Below are 18,713 nucleotides of genomic sequence, written 5' to 3' on the forward strand. Positions count from 1 at the left end.
TCTCCTTTTTTCATATTGTGCTTATCAGCCCATTCTTCCTTCAGCTACTTGACTTGCACCTTTATTCTCACTCACCTCCCTAGATTTCTTATTCATCAATCCCTACTCTATTCCATGTGAACAGAACACAATAATTCCTATCCCTGGGAACTGGATGGGATCTTTCAGCAACCTCATTTCCTTGGAGTCCCCATTACTGCAACCCCCTCTTGCTTCCATCCATCTTTCCCTTAGGTTTCTGCTTCTAAGGCCAGGGGTCGCCTACTAGGTCCTCATCCCTTTACCCACTCTGCCACTGGACCGTCTTTCAGTTCCCTACCCCCTGTGTCTCCTCCTTATTCAGTGTCCCCTCCTTAGCCTCATTGCCTACCCAGAGCTCCAGTCTCTTAGCCCCACCATCCTGCCAACAGCCCATCATTTCTCCAGCACTTAAGGCCAATGAATCCAGATCTTATGAGCCCACATTAAATCTCCATCAGTTCAACCATATGGGTTACTATCATCTAAATGATTGTTTATCTGACAAGGCTACCCTTGCCATATAATGGTATTATAGACAAGCAGGCATTAGACATCAGTAAACATTCAAGATTTATTTTTTTTTAGAATTCATCTCTACTAGAAAGAGAGCACATCCCTGTGTCTGCTCTCCTTCTTTTCTGCAAATGGTATTTATGCGAACATGAGATGGGGTACCTATATGTCAACTAGTCACATTTATTACTGAATTAATCAAGATTTTCAGCTCAAATAGCACTGATCTGTATACATAACCAGTTCTGCAAAGGCTCTGGGGAGCTTAAATAATAAACTGCAAAAACCTTTTTGATCATCGGTTAAAAGGTCTCAAAAAGATGGGGAATAGGGTCTGTGTGTGTGTGCCTTTGACCAGAGCAATAAATTGATTAAAGTAACAAATCACATTGCTTTTTCCGGGAGCTTTGGGTTTACAGTTCATTAAACACCATTTTGGATGTCAAATTCATAGCAGGGAATATGGTATATACATTTTAAATAAATAAATTCAAAGAAAAACAATTTCACATAACATGTACTGTACAAGATTGTGAAGTTCAACTCAGAAGGAAGCCTCATTGTGTTCAATGGAGTTTATTCCCAGGTACGTACACAGAGCTGCAGTGTTAAAAAATAATTATAAGCATTTTCTTTTCTACTTTTACAGTTTTCACTAATCTGCTGTTCAATATTTATTTACATATGACAGCAGTATGCTATATAAATGCACCGGATTTAACAATAGCCACTAATGTCTACCGATTACAGTAGTATGCTATGCACAAAGCAAAATGAAAGAAGGAAACCAGATTTTAACAGTCTCATTCATCACCGGATGGATTGAAAACACTGGATTTTACATCAATGGTAAATATAACACTATGCAAACACAAATTGTGTGCTATTTTGCATCCATCATCTGCTCTCCATTATGAAGAGAACAGAATTCAAGTCAAGAAATATGCTCAACAGTTTGAGGCTGAAATCTTATGCACAGTTATGTGGGATCAGCAGTGGCCTGTGTGATGGGGCAGAGCCTTCTCAGCACAAGCATCGCTACAGCTTGCCTAGATGATGCTGAGGCCAGGGCTGCATAGATGCACTGGCAGACTCAATTCAGCAGCTCACTCAACTCCACCGCCATCCTACCCCATCCCAGGACCCTCCAGTAGCAGTGACGATGGTGTCAGGAGGATGGCTCTGCAGCTCTGCCCCACCATACTACTTACTGCTTCCTGGGAGGCATAAGCGCCATTGAATACAATGGATCTAACATCTGAATAAATATGCATGGGACTGTGCTGTTATTACATTATGTGGCCTGTTCAGATAAACTTTTTACCTTAACCGGCACATTCTGGATTTGTTTTTCTTCTAAAATAAAATAAATTCACAATGTTAACAACTCTGCATTTGAAATCCCCTGGTGTCAGGGACTGGGCATAGGAGGAATGATGGAGACCACCTCCCCATCCCAAGGAGGAGGGAGAGAGTATAGATTTACAACAGGGGTTTGAGGGAAGTACAGTGGTACCTCGAGTTACAAACACCTCAGGTTACAAACGCTTCAGGTTACAAACTCTGCTAACCTGGAAGAGTTACCTCGAGTTGAGAACTTTGCCCCAGGATGAGAACGGCAGAAAGAGCCCCCATTAGTGAAAGCATGCCTCTAGTTAAGAATAGTTTCAGGTTAAGAACGGATCTCCAGAAAGAATTAAGTCCGTAACTAGAGGTACCACTGTAGCAGCTCAGAGGCAGATGAGGGGGAAAGCTAGGAAATCATGGGAGAGCCAGAAAAATACCCAGCTGACATGTTGTCATTAGAAAGCATTCCAGATTCTCCATCTCCCAGAACCTGGCAAGCCTTAAAAGTAGGAAAGCAAAGAGCTCAAAGACAGAGGGCATGTAGCAGCACCCATAGAGGAGATGATAAGAATGATGAATGAGGAAGTGGGAGAGACGGGGGGTAGAGATTCACTCAGGACAACAACGTTATCCAAGAGACTGGGTTCTATAGCCTCTCTCTGTAAAGACTGAAATAAAAAAGTATGGTAAGGTAAGAAACTTTTCCTTGTCTTTATACTTTCCTGGGCAACCAGCCGGGAGCCACTGACAGCATCCTGTCACCTGTACGAGAAGGGGTTTTATCATAAGCATGCTATAAAAAAAAATTCCGATTATTTGGGCAATGCAACCAAGCATGTACTTAACCAGGACTGCTAGAGCTAACCTTCTGACGTTCTTTGGTATAGGGATCATCTGGACACTTTACTGGACAGTTCAATCTGACTCCCATTTTCCTCAAAAAGTTTTTGGTGAATTGATCACAGTCTATAATCCTATATCTTCGACCATAAAAGATTAGATCTGTATCGATGTTGAAATTATCTACAGTATAGAACTGATCTTCATTAGGAGGCGGGAGTGGAACCCGATGACGCCGAAGAATTGTTCCTGTATTGAAGAGGAAATGCAGTTAATATCATATATTCCAACCTCTAACATTACACTAAAGTTACTTGATATGGAAAATACTGTTACTGATATGAAAAATTGAGACCCCCAAAAGAATAATAATAATAATTCTAAAAGCAGAAAACAAAACAGTTTTTAAAAAATCATAAAGTTATAGCACTTCAAAAAGATAAGAAAAAATGATATTCTCTTAATACTTGTATTCCAGCATATTATAAATATGTACTTTTACTGAAATCTATCAGTCTGCATTCCTAAGAAATGAACTGTGAACCAAAAGCTAACAGTAGTCACAGCCAAATAAAAGAAATTAATTCTAACTCCCAAAATCACCGGACCAGTTTATACATTTGACAGAATCAATTGCTGAATCTCTTTCAGGCTTCATCAGAAAATTCAAACAGTATCACATATTTGAATACTTCTCCATCTTAAAAAAAGAAAAAACATATAAAATTAACATATCAGAGGATTTAGCCTAGGTTCATTATTAACATGCTGGTTTTTTTTTTCTTTGTGCAGCGTGTTTCTTTTACATTCTCTGTAGCTGCTCCTGGTCAGTGGAACTCCCTGCCTCAAGAGACTCATCTGGCCCCACCTCCTATGGCATTCTATCGCCAAGTTAATAAGTTTTCATTTAGGCAACCATTTGGTTTGCCTTCTGCCAGAGTGCTTAATCTGCCTGATGTACTGCGGTGCTGTGCTATGTTTTTAGTTTAGCTTGTAAAGGTATAGTTTGATTTTAAACTGCATTTAAACTGAATTTTTCAGATAGTATTGTGAGCTGCCTTTTAAGAGTAGAAAGGTGTGTTATAAATCCAATAACTGAATGAATACACACATAGATAAAATGCAACCATCCACATGCAACTAGAAGTGGTTTTACAGCTTGATATCTGAATAACTCCAAGCCCTGAAAAAGTGGCCCTGTGTCTGAAATATTAGCATTGCAGTGAGTGGGGAGGAGATTCAGGGCAGTGGCAGAGAAGAGAGTCAACATGGGGAATAAGTCATCATAATGATTATGAAAGTTATAATTTTTAAGAGTTTTTAGGAGCATTTATTTATTTATTTATTTGGTCTCCAGCAACATACAGCATATTTAAAAACCAAAAACATAAATACATTACAGTACTATTGACACATTCATACAAAAACACATGCCAATACAGAAAAAATATACATGGCAATCCCACTCTGAAAAAGCCGCTGGAAGCTTTCACAGCATACTGACTGCAACATCATTATCATAGTCTATCAGAAACCACAGGGGAAAATGTGATTTTTTTTTAATTTGGCACCAAAAATATGTCAGCCAAGGTGGGTGGACTTTGCTGGGAAGAGCATTCTACAGATGAGGAGCTTAACTGAAAAGGCCCTCCCACTTGTCAGGGAGAACTATCCATTAAGTTTTTCTATAAACCTCCAACACTTAAAATTGATAATAATATCAAAACAAAGCTTTCATGGTTTTTGCCAAGGAGACAAAGGTTTCGGAATAATGAGAAAATATGCAGAACACAATGAAAAATCACAAAGGTGGCAGGGCAACTTTTAAACTGCTTGCAGGGGGAAAGCCAACAGGAGCTGGGGAGGGTGTGGTTTAGAAAGAAGATGGAAAACTTTATGATAGTTTAAATGGCGGAGGGATAGAACTAGCCATTCAGATTACAGGGCATGGGTTAGCAATTCAAAGAGGCCAAAGCTCAATAGCTTAAAACGCAAGCACAGAAGACATTTGGAGAGATATACTATATGTAAGTGTATATATGCTAAAGCTAGAAGCCTCCAAGCCAAGATGGATGAACTGGAATGCTTGGTCGTAGAATACAGTTTTTATATAGTGGTGGAATGAAGAGAATGGTGGGACATCTTGTCTGTGGATACAAACTCTACAGGAAGAGGACAGACAGGCAATAAGTGTTGGTCTGTACATCAAAAGACAATATAGAGTCCAACAAGCTAAAAATCCCCAAAGGGGAAAACTCCTCCATAAAATCACTTTGTTTGGTGATGCAGCCCCCCAAGATTAATTTAGTACTGGTGGTGTGCTATCACCCCTTGACCAAAACACTCAGAGTGATATTGAGATGGAGACTGAAATCACGGAGGCATCCAAAGGAGGAAATACTGCAGTAATAGGTGACTTCAATTACCCTCACATAGATTGGGTACATGTGTGTTCCAGTGGTAAATATTCTAAAGACACTAAATGACTGTGCCTTAGAACAGTTAGTCACGGGGCAGACACTATACAAGATATTTGATAGCATTTATTGGTGAATTCCACATTTCTTTGTTTCTTTTGCATGTGCCTGGAAAAAGGATTTGGGGATGCTAGACTTAGTGATTGTTGGATCAATTCATCAAGCTCTGATGGATGATTTAGAAGGACTGGATCCGGCATCACTTTCGCTGCCTGTGTGTGCCAGTATCCATACTCAGCAGAGTTACATCTCAATGCAGCTCCTTCCTTGGAAGTGTCTTCAGGGTTGAAGTAGGCGATAAACACTCATGGACACCCGAAAGATTCAGTCAAGTGTAGAAGGTTTACTTGACAGGCATAAAAGCGTATTGGTAGCAAATATATAGAGGCATTCACCACTGCCGTGGTCAAGGCATGCTTAGAGTCCAACAAGAGTCCAAGACTCACTCTCTGCTTCTCTCACCGCAAGGCACAAGGAAGAGACTCACAACAAGTTACACAGAATCACTGTTATCAGCATTTCCTGTCACACTGCACCTGTCCAAAGAACAGTTCCCACAGAAACTGTCCTTGCACAGACAAAACAATCTCAGCCTTCTGCTGCTTCTTGAAACTTCTTCTGTTTCTGGAACAAATGATTCTCACAGAGAGAGAGAGAATATCAACACCCGTCCTCATTTTTATAGAAACAATAGGGACCATGACCATATAAGGAGTACTTACACATCATGCACTGCAAAACCCCAGCATTTTAACCAATTCAGCATGTCTCTGAAAAACTAAGATTTGGTTACACACCAGCAGCAATCAGTTTGCTTCCTGGACGTCCACCACACCGAGGAATCACCAAACTGAAACACCATACTCGACACTGACTCCCAGTCAAGCAAGCAGGACCAGTCACTTTATACAAAGCACGTCAGCTCCTCAGGTCTTGAAGATGACCACTTAAGACAGTAACTACAAATAACAAAAACATGTTCCAGCCCCCTCCAGACTACTACAGTGCAAGTACTTACAAACCCTACTCAGGACCCTAACAGAGTAAATTAATCTGGTCTACTCTATTGAGAAATATACAGCAAACTTCCAGTACCAGAATGATACAGCTCAAAATCCAATGGCTCTGAGCTATCCACCTCAGTCTTGACACCACTGGCTGTACACACAGTTGCCAGTCAGACTTCCTGACACTGACAACGTGGAACGACTACCTGGCTCCAAAGAACCTCAGAGACACCTCCAAAGACACCTGTTCACAGCCCATGGTCAAAGAACAATGAAAACACTTGCGCAACCTTTTCAGAGCTACTTTTCCTGTTACTTTAGAATTGCTAGCTTCTCTGCCATACCACCACTTCCTAGTGAGGCAAACATAGAAACTTGTGATACACAGAACACCATCTTTCCATCTTTTTCTCTCTGACTTCCCTCCTCCCTTCACGTTTGGGAGAAAATAGACTCTGCCTTTTGGGAAAAGAGCTGAACACCTCTTGGCTTCTTCACTAGCCTAAGAAGAATGATCACAGAGAAAATTGCTCCCCTTCTGGGAATTCTCCTCCCAGAATACCGAGTCCACTCTGGCACAGAGCAAGAACCCCCTCTGTAAATAACAGACATCACTCCCTATGTTCCTGGAGATTTAACAGCTATGGGCACTATACTCAAACTTGACTGCACAGCTTGCACACTTGCATCCCCTACTGCTCCAGAGGGATACAAAACACTCCTGCTTTCAACTCTGCAGGAAACTGACTTCAGGCTAACCAGCATTACTAGACTGCTGTTGGAGCAAACCAGCTACCATCTACACAGCATCTGTGGAACTCACTGCCACTAGACTATAAACACCACCACGTAGGCAAAACCACTGACCAACTAGTTATGCAAAGCACAAGTCGGCTCTTCCTGAATTCACCTCAGGAAATGGGAAACACTAAGCATCCAGCTTAAGCCCAGAAAACACAGCTTGTGCAAGCTTACCCCACCTGTTGGGTACCCCAAGGTCTACTTGGCACAGCCTTTAAACAAACATTGTCAACCACCGACAACATCACCATCTAATCAAACTGCAGTACCCCTCAGGGCAATACCTCTCCCCTCTGGGAGTGGGAGTGGCACCTGCTCCTCGCTGAGAAGAGTGTGGATGATGACACCAGCTCTTTACCATGGTCTGAAACTGAAACCATTTGAGCTGTTACCTGGAACCAGCCAGTCCAGAAACGTCTGGTAGCTGAATCTGGCCCAATTCCAGCCAGTCATCATTAGAGTGAGATTGATGCCCTGTTGAAGGCCTTACACATCTCCTCCCTAGATGCAGACACAGACTAAAACAAGCAAACTTCCAGCTTGTGAGCCTGAGGGGAAATCAACCCCCCTCTTCTGCTTCTGCCTATCAGCACACCAAAATAAAACTCAGCCTGAGCTAGTTGTTCAAGGCAACTCTGCATTTCAAAGCAGAAAAACAGATAGATAGCCCTGCCAAACTCGCCTCAGCGATATCAGGCACCACTTTTCAGTTGCGAACGCCTGAAAAGTTTTGTCCTCTATTTTGAGAGAACTCCATAAGCAAAACATATTTAAACAGTACATATTATATACACAATTAAAACAGGAGAAACTTCAGGGGGGGGAACAACCCCTCTCCTCTCCCACTCACAGCTTGCAGACTGTATTTGAGCTCTGCATCTGAGACTGTGAGATTTATTGCAAACTTTACTCCCCCCTCTGAACCAGGGGAAAACCAATTAACATTTTACATTTCACCTTGCGTAAATCAGAAACTATTGCCCAAGGCCAATGAATTATGTTCTGAATATCACCATATCAATAGAATTCACACCTGAATTCACATCGGAAATTCAAAGGTATCCCAAGATCTTTACAACTGACAGACTTAGTATTGTGAGATCGTAAAATATAAAAACAAGAAAATTTAATCTAGTACAAAATGCTATCTTTCTACTGTGTCTCAATTAACATGATTAAAATCTGTCTGCTGTTTCTCAGAGAAATGCATACATCTGATTGCAGACTGTGAGGTCTTTCAACTATCAATTTCATGATATCTTAATTCTTGTCTTATGACTGGGTACACTATGGTTCCATCTCTACTACTCCATTTAACACTGCTGGGGTGTTGCGAGTCTGCAATCATCTAGAAGGGGAATTCGAGTGATATTAAAACCTGAAGTGGCCAGCCACATAGCAAAGAAAGGAGAAAATGCCTTCTGCTAAAAGGAATGGATGAAGGAAGCACTTTCTGAGTATTCTTTTAAACTATTTTTAACATTTAGTAGCAGAATGCTGTTCTACACTTCTACACTCTGCATCACATTTTTCCAAGAACTGCTTTGCAACAAAGGAGCCAGGATAAGCAAAGGGTATCATTCTGGCTCTTCTGGCTCCAGAGAAGAGCAGGGGACTCAACACAACTCAGACCCAATTGTTTTGTGATGTCCTTGCAGCAAGACTGCAAATCAATACTTTCCCTTTGGATGAACAAATTTTTAAGAAGGTACACAGTGCAGTGTGGTGCTTTGTGTAACCTATAAATTTCTGAAGCAGATGTTCTTCCTCCAAATTTAGCTAAACACCAATTAAAATCACTGGTGTTCTGGCTAGCTTTCCCTATGTTTACTTGGAACTAAGTCCCATGGATTATATAATAACTGTCTAGTGAGCAATACTGTCTTCTTACCATCCCACTGTACCTCTGTTCTCAAATAAGCAATAGTACACATGTGGGGATGTCTCCTTTGGCACTGGATGGATTTCTCCTTGCCTGTTATGTCTGACTCATGCTCCTTCAAGCCGTTTTTACAGCCCATTCCTATGCATGTGTATGCGTAAGTAAGTCCTACTGTATTCAGCAGTGCCCAAAGAGACCATGGCTGCACAGGATCACAGGAATACATTAAGTGGCAAAACTATTTATTAAAAGGTAACGGGAAGACCGTTACAGAACAGGTAGCAGTATTGCAAACAGAAATGCTGGAGCATTACCGAGCGTGCAATCAACAAGCCACTCCTCCCACAAGGTACCTCAACAGTGCTCTTGCACAGGATGGGCTAAAGCAGCAATCATGCTCATCATCAGAAAAATCAACAAAAATCAGAAAAGAATGAGAAAAGAATTCAGAAATTAATAGCAATGGCACTGTCTGGACTCTCCACAATAACTGAATGAATAAAGGACTGCAGTTCTAGAGCAACCTACAGCTGCCACTATATATACACGGATGGATGAACCAGTTAGTAAATCAAAGCGAAGTACTTATTATGGTAGGCTGTCCAACAAACAAGGTACAAAATATGAAATAGAAAAATATAAAATCACAGCCTTAATGGAACCAATTCTTAATGGTGGCTCTTACAAGGATAAACCCTTAAAACATATTTTTTTTAAAAAAAAATACTCATGCATTTCTTCTCCATTAAACTGCATACACTTGAATCTGCAAGGAAATATACTGGTGCTAATAGGCAAAGATGGAGAGGGGCAATGTTTTGACCCAGAAACATGATGTCAATAGAGACGTGACTGATTACTATACAGTACTGACAGCAGGTCAAACAGGGAAAATGCTGGTGTATAATATGCAGCAGATGAACAAAACTCTGGGCTCCATAAACAATTTCATCCATAAGCAAAATCTGAGCATTAGGGACAACCTTACTTTTAATGCCTGTTATACACATCAAGTCTGCATCTTTTCACAATTCTTCCAGTAATTATTTCATTACATCTGTATCTCCTCCAGCAATTTTCAGTGCTCTCAGTGCCAAATTAGGCAAAAAGTTGCAACCCTAAACTCTTAACCCACTACACCACAAACACAGTTTTCAATCTGTGGCTTTAGATACATCCTGACAATAAACTGCAGAACATTCTGCAGAGAACATCTAGCTCAAGGTCAGTGGAGGCTATATTCCCTACCTAAATTCACTGAGAAGTAGTAGTTCCTAAAGAGTGGAACAACAATTTCTTTGAGAACATGTTTCCTGTTCACCCAACAGCCTTTATGCCCTATCGCCCTCTTCCAGCTAGGATAACCAGACCATGAGTATACACAGCGCCAAGTTTCTAAAGTATTTGGGAACATCCGATGCCTTGAGACAATCAGTGATTCATTGAGGCTGGAGGATGTGACCGAGGCCTTATGTGCCTGACTGCACTTTCCTTTCCCGTCCAGCTGGCCTTGGGGAAGCCCGCCAGCAGGCAGCGTCTTTCTTCTGTTCCCCTGGCTGACCTTGGAGAACTTGGCCAGCCCCTTCTGAGCTGTGCTCTGGATTGTGGGATCTGGACTACACCAGAAACTAACGTTAACCCTAAGGGACAGATATAACCCTTCCATATCAGAAAACATTAGCCAGTCAGTGTTCAGTTAACAAGAATAAACAGTATACGTATGCAAAAATTTCTCCATTCAGTCAAATCCCCGAACACAGACACTTTCTTGTTACCACTATGGTGTGCATTCTGTCTTTGGGAAGGTAATAGAGATTTGAATTTATCTTTCAAGGTGATCATTCTCACCTTCAGTCCAGAATCTTGCATCCTCAGGTGTTTTGAACTAGTATTTGAAGCTTTCATTCTGCCCGGTGGTTTAGTCCTGATCAAGGTTACACACATTTCTGTCCCACATTGACTTTGCCGTTTGAACTAGTTTACTTCATATGCTTATGTTTTATTTTTTGCCTAAATGTTTCCTACAAAAACAGAGAGAGGCTGAAGGTGACATCTCTCTCACCTAGAGTTGATGCCAAACCATACCACAAGGGGCCGTATTCATCTCAATCCCTACACTAGTGGAAGCCAGTACAAGGACTCCCATTAGTGTGACAAAAATTCACCCCTCCTCCCACTGCATCATCCCCAAAATCTTTTGTGGTGGGTTGGGAAAACCCCAAGAACAAATGTAGAGGGTACACAGAGGGAAGAGAAGGTTCCATCACTCACAGAAAACCCTTACACTGACAGAACCATAGCGCTACATTGCAGCCTTATATCTCCACTGGGAAAGACACACAAAAATAAATCTCTCTCACTGGTTTTGGCAAAGTTTCAATCAAGAGCCTCAGTTCTGATTGGGTAAGATTCCCAAAAAAGCGAATGAAATGTGTTGCCCATGCTATCTCATTCAAATAAGTTTAGGAGACACCAAACTGGTTACTGATTCACAGCTGGCCTTAACCTGAGTCACTGGAACTTGTGTTGTAACTGAACCTAAACTTGAACTTCTTAACATTTAACTGTTTCCCGCTTGTAAGCAATAATAATACTATGTAAAGAACAAACTGTATCAGACAGGCAAAGATTACAGTTTATGAAGAGGGAAGCTTCAAGGAGAGCATTTGTAACTAAAAAATACCTTGTGGAATTCCACTGTTCTTCACTTGGGGCTCAACCACCTGAATTGTGTCATCTTCCAGATAAAAATATATTTTACAATGTCTTATTCTGTACAGCTCTTGATTTTTGTCAGGAACTTCTTCATCAAAATAAGCATCAAAAGACAATACCTATACAAAAAACACAAATTAAAATCAACAAGCACTGGTTGTAAACAAGTAATGTGAAGCTGTAAATTAAACAAAGCAGTGCATTGAGCAAATGTAAGCACAGAGATTTGGATTTCAACATCTGAGCTTTCTCTGATAGTGCAATCCTATATATGTCTACTCAGAAGTGAGTCCAATTAAATTCTGCGTGCAGGACTGCAGTGTGAGTCATCCTGTTGCACATGTGATTTGAATTGTTTACTACTTAGAGAAGTCCAATACTCTTGTAAAACTTGCATTGATTAGAGTGTAGTGATGTGCTAATCCCTACCTCATCAGCCAATGTGTGGACTCATTTTTTCCCTTCTATTTTCCCACGTTGCATGTGAAAGCAGGGCTTTGCTGGTCCTTATCCCCTCCCCCCGCAATGAATTAGGCTGTGTTCATGTACTGCTCATCATACTTACATTTACTCATCTTCATCACGCTTTCATTACATAAGAAATCACATTTAATCAGGCCTTATATTTACCACTCAAAAAGAGGAGGGTTACAAACCAGTTTCTTTTGTTAACTTTGCATAATTAAAGAGTTGGCTGAGTATGGGTGATTTGTTGCCATAGTCAGTGATGTTGTTTGGAAGCAACAATATCGACATAACATACACCAATTATGTTGTGTGTGTGTATGTTTCATGGAGCCAAAAACCACTCATTAATTCACCATGATTGAGCATATGAGATTGGGGAGGTGGGTAGTTGCAGGGCAGAAGCCCCACATTTGTGTATGAATGCAAATCTGGACAATTTCTGCAACATCCCTGTAACAGTGTACAATCGAGTACTGTTTCCCAGCTTCTCTCATTGACAACATTCATACATGGCACAAACGACATGAGACTATCACTTGAGAAAACAGTTGAAACGAGTGATGGGAAACCCGCAACTGGCTGAGGAAGCAGGGAATCCAACAGCATCTGGTGAGCCACAGATTCTCCTATCCCTAGCCTCAATGCCACGTTCTTACATTACCTGGCATAAGTCCCAGTGAACTCAATGGAGCTTACTTCTGTGTAGACATGTGTGGGATTACAACAGTCTGCAAGCTAACACATATTGTGAAAAAGATTGGCAAGTATGTGAAAGTTGTGCAGAAATGCTACAAAATATAAATTACAAAATAATGTTATTTTGACACACGCACTCCGTGCACACACACAAACACACATTAGTTCTGTTCGGGCATCAGCTAAACTCTTAGTTGCTCTTGCAAACCTTTGTAACTTAAGAAATGTTTCCTATACAATCTGCTATTGTACATATTGCTGATCTGTTGTTTTAATTGTGATTTTAAGACTGTTTTAGTGTGTCATTTTATTATTATTGTAAGCCACCCTGGGCTCTCTTGAGAGGAAGGGCAGGCTATAAGAAAAATGCATTTATTATTATCGTTAAATGATTAATGGTCCTTCCTAAATCAGATCTTTTCTGGAGCCAACAAGTGTTACAAAGTAATCCAGACTAGCTTCCTGATGAGGTGATCACCTGGGTGATGGGCCATTAGGGTGAACAATGGAAAGGGGCTCTGTGTGAAACAGCAAATGGATGAGGCCCCTCCCACAAATTGCAGCTAGTTAGAAGGCAGTTAGAAGGACAAAGCCAGAATGGAGTGGTGTGAGCAAAAAGAAAAGCAGTAACCTAGAGTGAGCCAGAGTGATGTTTGTTTTCTGATTGAGTTTACTGAATTATTAGTCCATCCCCAATATTTCAAGCAATAATACTGTTATGAGTTGTAAGGGGGGCTGTATGCAGAGAACCTCCAGCAATTTTCTTTTTTTATTTGTCAAGAAAGACCATGCATATCACACAAGAAACAGCCCTCCTCAAAGTCCCCACTGGCATCTACTATATACTCCTGAATCCAGACCAGAAAGGACAGCATCAGGATACAGAAGAGTGGATGATTCTCTCTACGGATGGTGATCAACATTACATCTTCCTATTTGTGCTTTGAAAAATAAATGTAGGAAAGTAACTTTCTAAAAGCCAGAGATACATAAATATAGTGCTGCATGAACTCTGGCAATTCCCCAGAAGGTTTATGGGATGTTAATTTCACAGTGAGGCCTGATTCCTCCGATGCTGCAGAGATGTGTAGCTCTGATTATTTTCCAGCTTTGAAAATGTGAATTGGAAAATCTATTAATATAGTCCTAAGACAGGGGACCCCAAGCATGGACACCTTTTGGGGAGTAAATCCCTTTAAACACAGAGGTATTTACTTCTGAGTAAACATATCCATGTTGCAGGAAATATGAAATCCTGTAGTGTGGCTTACTGGAAAAAAATGCCAAAGTATGCCTTGCTAGCAAGATAGAGTGACAGCAGCTGTGGGGGTGAGAGAAGCTATTAATGCAGAGTAAAGTCTCGTCTGAATTTGCACTTAATGAGCAGATTTAATCTCCTAATTAGATAGGCTGTGCATAGATAATTAAACACTGATTATATGGCTAACATTACAAATATCAAAAGGGAACAACCATAAGCCTCGGCAAGAAGAATTTTCAAATTAGCAAAGAACTGAATGTTGCAGATTATACCTTCCGATTCCGATCTCTGAACTTCTGCAATATTCCTATTTCATGTATGCATATAACTTTTGTGACAAAATATCACCAGCTGCCTGGTGTTTGGAGTATCTCTGTGTTAATGTTTATTCTCTCTCTTTAAATAAAATTAACAGAAGTTGTATATCAAGTAGAGATGATGGGTGGCGGGGAGAGAGAATGGAAATCAGCCAAGTCCTGTGGGGCACTCTGGAAAATGCATTATGTTTGGCTTGCTTGGACAGTATAATTTGATGAACAAATTTTACGAGGAACATTTTCAAGCATGAATTGTCCCATATGCAACTTAACTATTTAACATCCTAATCCCAAGCCCAGTTAAGTAATTGTATTTGGATTTATGCTGATTGTGCCTCACTGGTTTCACAGGATAGGATATGATTTAAATCCAAAGCACGTTGGCTGAACTGGCTTGTAGATCATGCTGCAAGCATTATAGCCTTGTAGCAAGCATTACACAATGGAAAAACTAAACACACCATTTTATGTATTATTAAAATGAAATATGAGCACGCGCTTCTCCTTCAGCTTCATTTTAAATTTTCAGGAAGTCTACAAAAGAGGGACAAAAAGATACAATTCTTTTAATGCATAACTACTTCATAAACCACAAATTTACAATGCTGAAATACCAAGCCCAGAAGTGAAAGTACCTTTAGATGGCATAAGAATAACAGAACAATGCTTATAGTACTTAACATTTTTTTGTTTTTTAAAAAACATGTTATTAATAACACTATTTAATAAGTGTAACAATATAAATTCAATAAATTAATAATAATACATTCATCACTCATATTACACTTTTTCCAGTGTTCAAAGCCTCTCATCTCTATTATTTGGAGGATAAGAAATAAGTATTCATGCGCTCCACCCAAGGTCTTGCACTTTCCACATGTGATCTCCCTTTCCCCATTCCCTTCTCCCCTTGTATGCATAGCTTAACAGAAGCCTTCCTGGCTTGGATGTAACAGCAAATCATGGTTGTCTAAGTGAGCCGTCAAGGCCAGGATTGCAAACTACAGTTGGATCCTGGTTAGCAATCCTGGAGTAGAGCTCTTGCACAAACCACAGGGAGCAGATGAGCACAGAGCTCATTCCCAATCCTCTTTCAAACCATGAATATGATGTCTCGATGCAGTAATTGTCATTAAGTAATCCCCACAAAAATGCTATAGGAATGGCTATCACAATTATTGCCCTCATCCTGGAGATGATGGGCTGAGGCTGAGAGACTGTGGCTTGCCCAAATCCACTAAATTCATTCACACTAAGTGAAGTTCATAGTTGAGGCTCTTGACTGTTCCACTACCCCAGCGCAGTTATTCATTTACACTCTGTTTCCAAGACTAGAGGTGTCTTAATATTAGTACATAGGATGGGGTGGCCCAGCAGCTGCTGCACTTCACATTCACAAAGCACAGAGTCAGTGTTACAGCAAATTTATGCCACGATGTTTACATAATCAGTTTATCTGAAATAGCAAATGCTTAATTCTCTTCAACCTCTGATTTCTTTACAAACTGGAAGGGTAAATCCGGGGCTGAAGTGAATTAAATGGGACAAAAAGAACTTTTGGGGAAATTGGAATTCATTCATTTTTCTGTTTTCCTTGGAATAAATCATTGTGTAAAATATTGCAAGGCAGGGTGAGGTGTGTAGGGCTCTTTGGAATTAGGCAGGTGCCCAGGGAATGACATAAAACAGCAGCCAATAATATGGCAAATACTCTCTGGAATTGTTTTTCTACGTAGACAGATGCTTCTCTCTGAAGGTGACAATTATGAGATGAAAAGCAACCTCTGAATTCTGAAAATAAGCCACAGTATCAGAGACAAAATAAATTTCAGGAATGGCATTCTGGTGATTCAGGAATGGTATTCTGGCTAGAAGCCTACAGCACAAGATCAATCCAGACCCCTCTACCTGCAGCCCATCTCTTTGCTGGGATAGCTCAGTCAGTAGAGCATGAGACTCTTAATCTCAGGGTTGTGAGTTCAAGCCCCATGTTGGGCATATGATTCCTGCATTGCAGGAGGTTGGACCAGATGACTCTCAGGGTCTCTTCCAACTCTACAGTTCTATGATTCTATTATTCTTTGGAATCACTGGCTCAAGAGAGTAAATTGCTTAGAGGTTTTACTCAATTAAGCAGTATATAAATCTTATCAAATAAATAATTTGAAATAATGGTCCCCTGTTCCCTAAAATGTCCCTTGTGCATCCAATCCAAGAGCATGAAACTGTCAGATGTCAATAGTACAGAATATCACCTAGTTGCGTGTTACAGGTAGGTAGCCGTGTTGGTCTGCCTTGGCACACGAAAGCTCATACCAATAATAAACTTAGTTGGTCTCTAAGGTGCTACTGGAAGGAATTTTTTTATTTTGTTTCGACCCTTCTAAGTGCTACGCATATTTCAGGTTTCACCTAAGGATGCTGGGGTGAAGGTACACACAAGCCACTGGAAACATGCAAATAATGTGAACCAACAAATCTGTCTCACTGTACCTGTTTATCAAATGCTACCCACGAAGGCGCATCACATCCAACCCCTCTAGGAAACACACTGTACTTTGGTTTCAGCTTTTGTCCAGGCAAAGGTTCGCCTCCTATTCCAGGTTTGTCTTCTCCCACCAACATAGAAACCTTATTGCAGTAACTCCAGTGTTGAGATTTATGGAACTTTTCTTTCCCTAGCTGCAACCAAGAGGAAATAAATAATGTTTTCAAAAAACACAAAAGGGCATTTTTAGATTGCAGTTACCAGAATGAAACCTATGGATTCTGAATCACACAATTCAGAATCCATGAAGCAATGTTAATCATGATAAAATAATAATGAAAGGGCTTTAAATCTATTTTAATTTCAGTCTAAATGCCCATGTCAATTTTTTTATCATTTTCTTGACTCAGATGTGATACACAGAATGAGTCCCTCTTGGAAGTAGTTTTTCTGGGCATATCTGCCGAACAATTCCACTGATTTCTGCGGCACTGAGATGGAAAGCCATGAAATGAATGGGATTGCCCTCTTTAGGAAAAAACTGTGGAAATGGAACCACCGAGTGTTGTTGAGCTTGTAGGTCTGAAATAACAGGAATGCCGTGGAATCTATGGCTCTGAGTAAAGCAAAGATGGCAAAACACAAGCACTCAGCTCTATTATTAAAGTCTTCCATATTATCGGGTGTATGGGGTAGGGCACAACTGCATGGCATCAAAAACTAAATCACAAGTGGGAAAAGTAGTGGCATCTTATTTATGACTGCAAATGGGGGGCTAAATCTGGCTAGCCATCTTGGCTGTGAGCCCTGGAAGACCTGCTTCTTGCCTTGCAGTCTTTTCCACCTAGCCTAGGAGAGAAGGGCCCCGACTCCAGCTGCAAAAGCTGAGGCTGCTGAACAGACTCTTGGACACGGGTATTGTTTAGGCGGAGTCCGTGGGGGTTGTTGTTGCTGTTATTGATCTTAACTTTCCGTATATTTATTTTAAATCTTCTTACAATTTGTGTGGAAATTGTTCAATTTGATTGTGCATTTTCTGATGTTTCGTTTATAGTTTGACTACTTTGGTTATGTTTGTAATTATGTAATCTTTTTCATGTTGTAAGCCACCTTGAGCATGGTTTGAACTATGGAAAGGCGGCATACAAATAAAATGATGGCTGGATGGATGGATGGATGGATGGATGTAGCCTCAAAGTACAACATACAGTAGTTATTTGTCAGTTTCACCACCACCACTGTTTCCAGCAGGGAGTCTTCAGACTTTAGCTGAACTATTAAAATTGACAAAGGGCCTCTCCAAACTTGGCTTTGAGGCAACCTGCAGTCAAACTACACATTACCTTAAATACTACAGAGAAGTATGATCAATGCTATTTTTTTCAGAACATGCAGGTTAGGCTTGTTGGGCAGCTCAGGGTGGAGAAGGGTTAAATCAGGTATAGGCAAACTCAGCCCTCCAGCTGTTTTGGGACTACAACTCCCATCATAAGGGGACGCGGGTGGCGCTGTGGGTAAAACCTCAGTGCCTAGGACTTGCCGATCGCATGGTCGGCGGTTCGAATCCCTGCGGCAGGGTGAGCTCCCGTCTTTCGGTCCCAGCTCCTGCCCACCTAGCAGTTAGAAAGCACCCCCAAGTGCAAGTAGATAAATAGGTACCGCTTTATAGCGGGAAGGTAAACGGCGTTTCCGTGTGCTGCGCTGGTGCTGGCTCGCCAGGGCAGCTTTGTCACGCTGGCCACGTGACCCGGAAGTGTCTCCGGACAGCGCTGGCCCCCGGCCTCTTAAGTGAGATGGGCGCACAACCCTAGAGTCGGACACGACTGGCCCGTACGGGCAGGGGTACCTTTACCTTTACCTCCCATCATCCCTGACGACTG

At 41.0% G+C, this 18,713-nt stretch overlaps 1 protein-coding gene across 1 annotated transcript in view; it reads right to left on the reverse strand.

The window, feature by feature from the left end:
* EFHC2 (EF-hand domain containing 2) overlaps positions 1 to 18,713 on the reverse strand; it is a 53,074-nt gene that overhangs the window by 30,221 nt on the left and 4,140 nt on the right. Inside the window, exons 2-4 of the mRNA XM_083612561.1 lie at positions 16,839 to 17,027; positions 11,572 to 11,722; positions 2,747 to 2,970 (exon numbers count right to left, since the gene is read on the reverse strand). Coding sequence (XP_083468687.1) covers positions 2,747 to 2,970; positions 11,572 to 11,722; positions 16,839 to 17,027 — 564 coding nt within the window. The remainder of the gene's footprint in view (positions 1 to 2,746; positions 2,971 to 11,571; positions 11,723 to 16,838; positions 17,028 to 18,713) is intronic.

The sequence above is a fragment of the Podarcis filfolensis genome (assembly GCF_964270895.1).
Source record: "Podarcis filfolensis genome assembly, chromosome: 4".
Taxonomy (NCBI): domain Eukaryota; kingdom Metazoa; phylum Chordata; class Lepidosauria; order Squamata; family Lacertidae; genus Podarcis; species Podarcis filfolensis.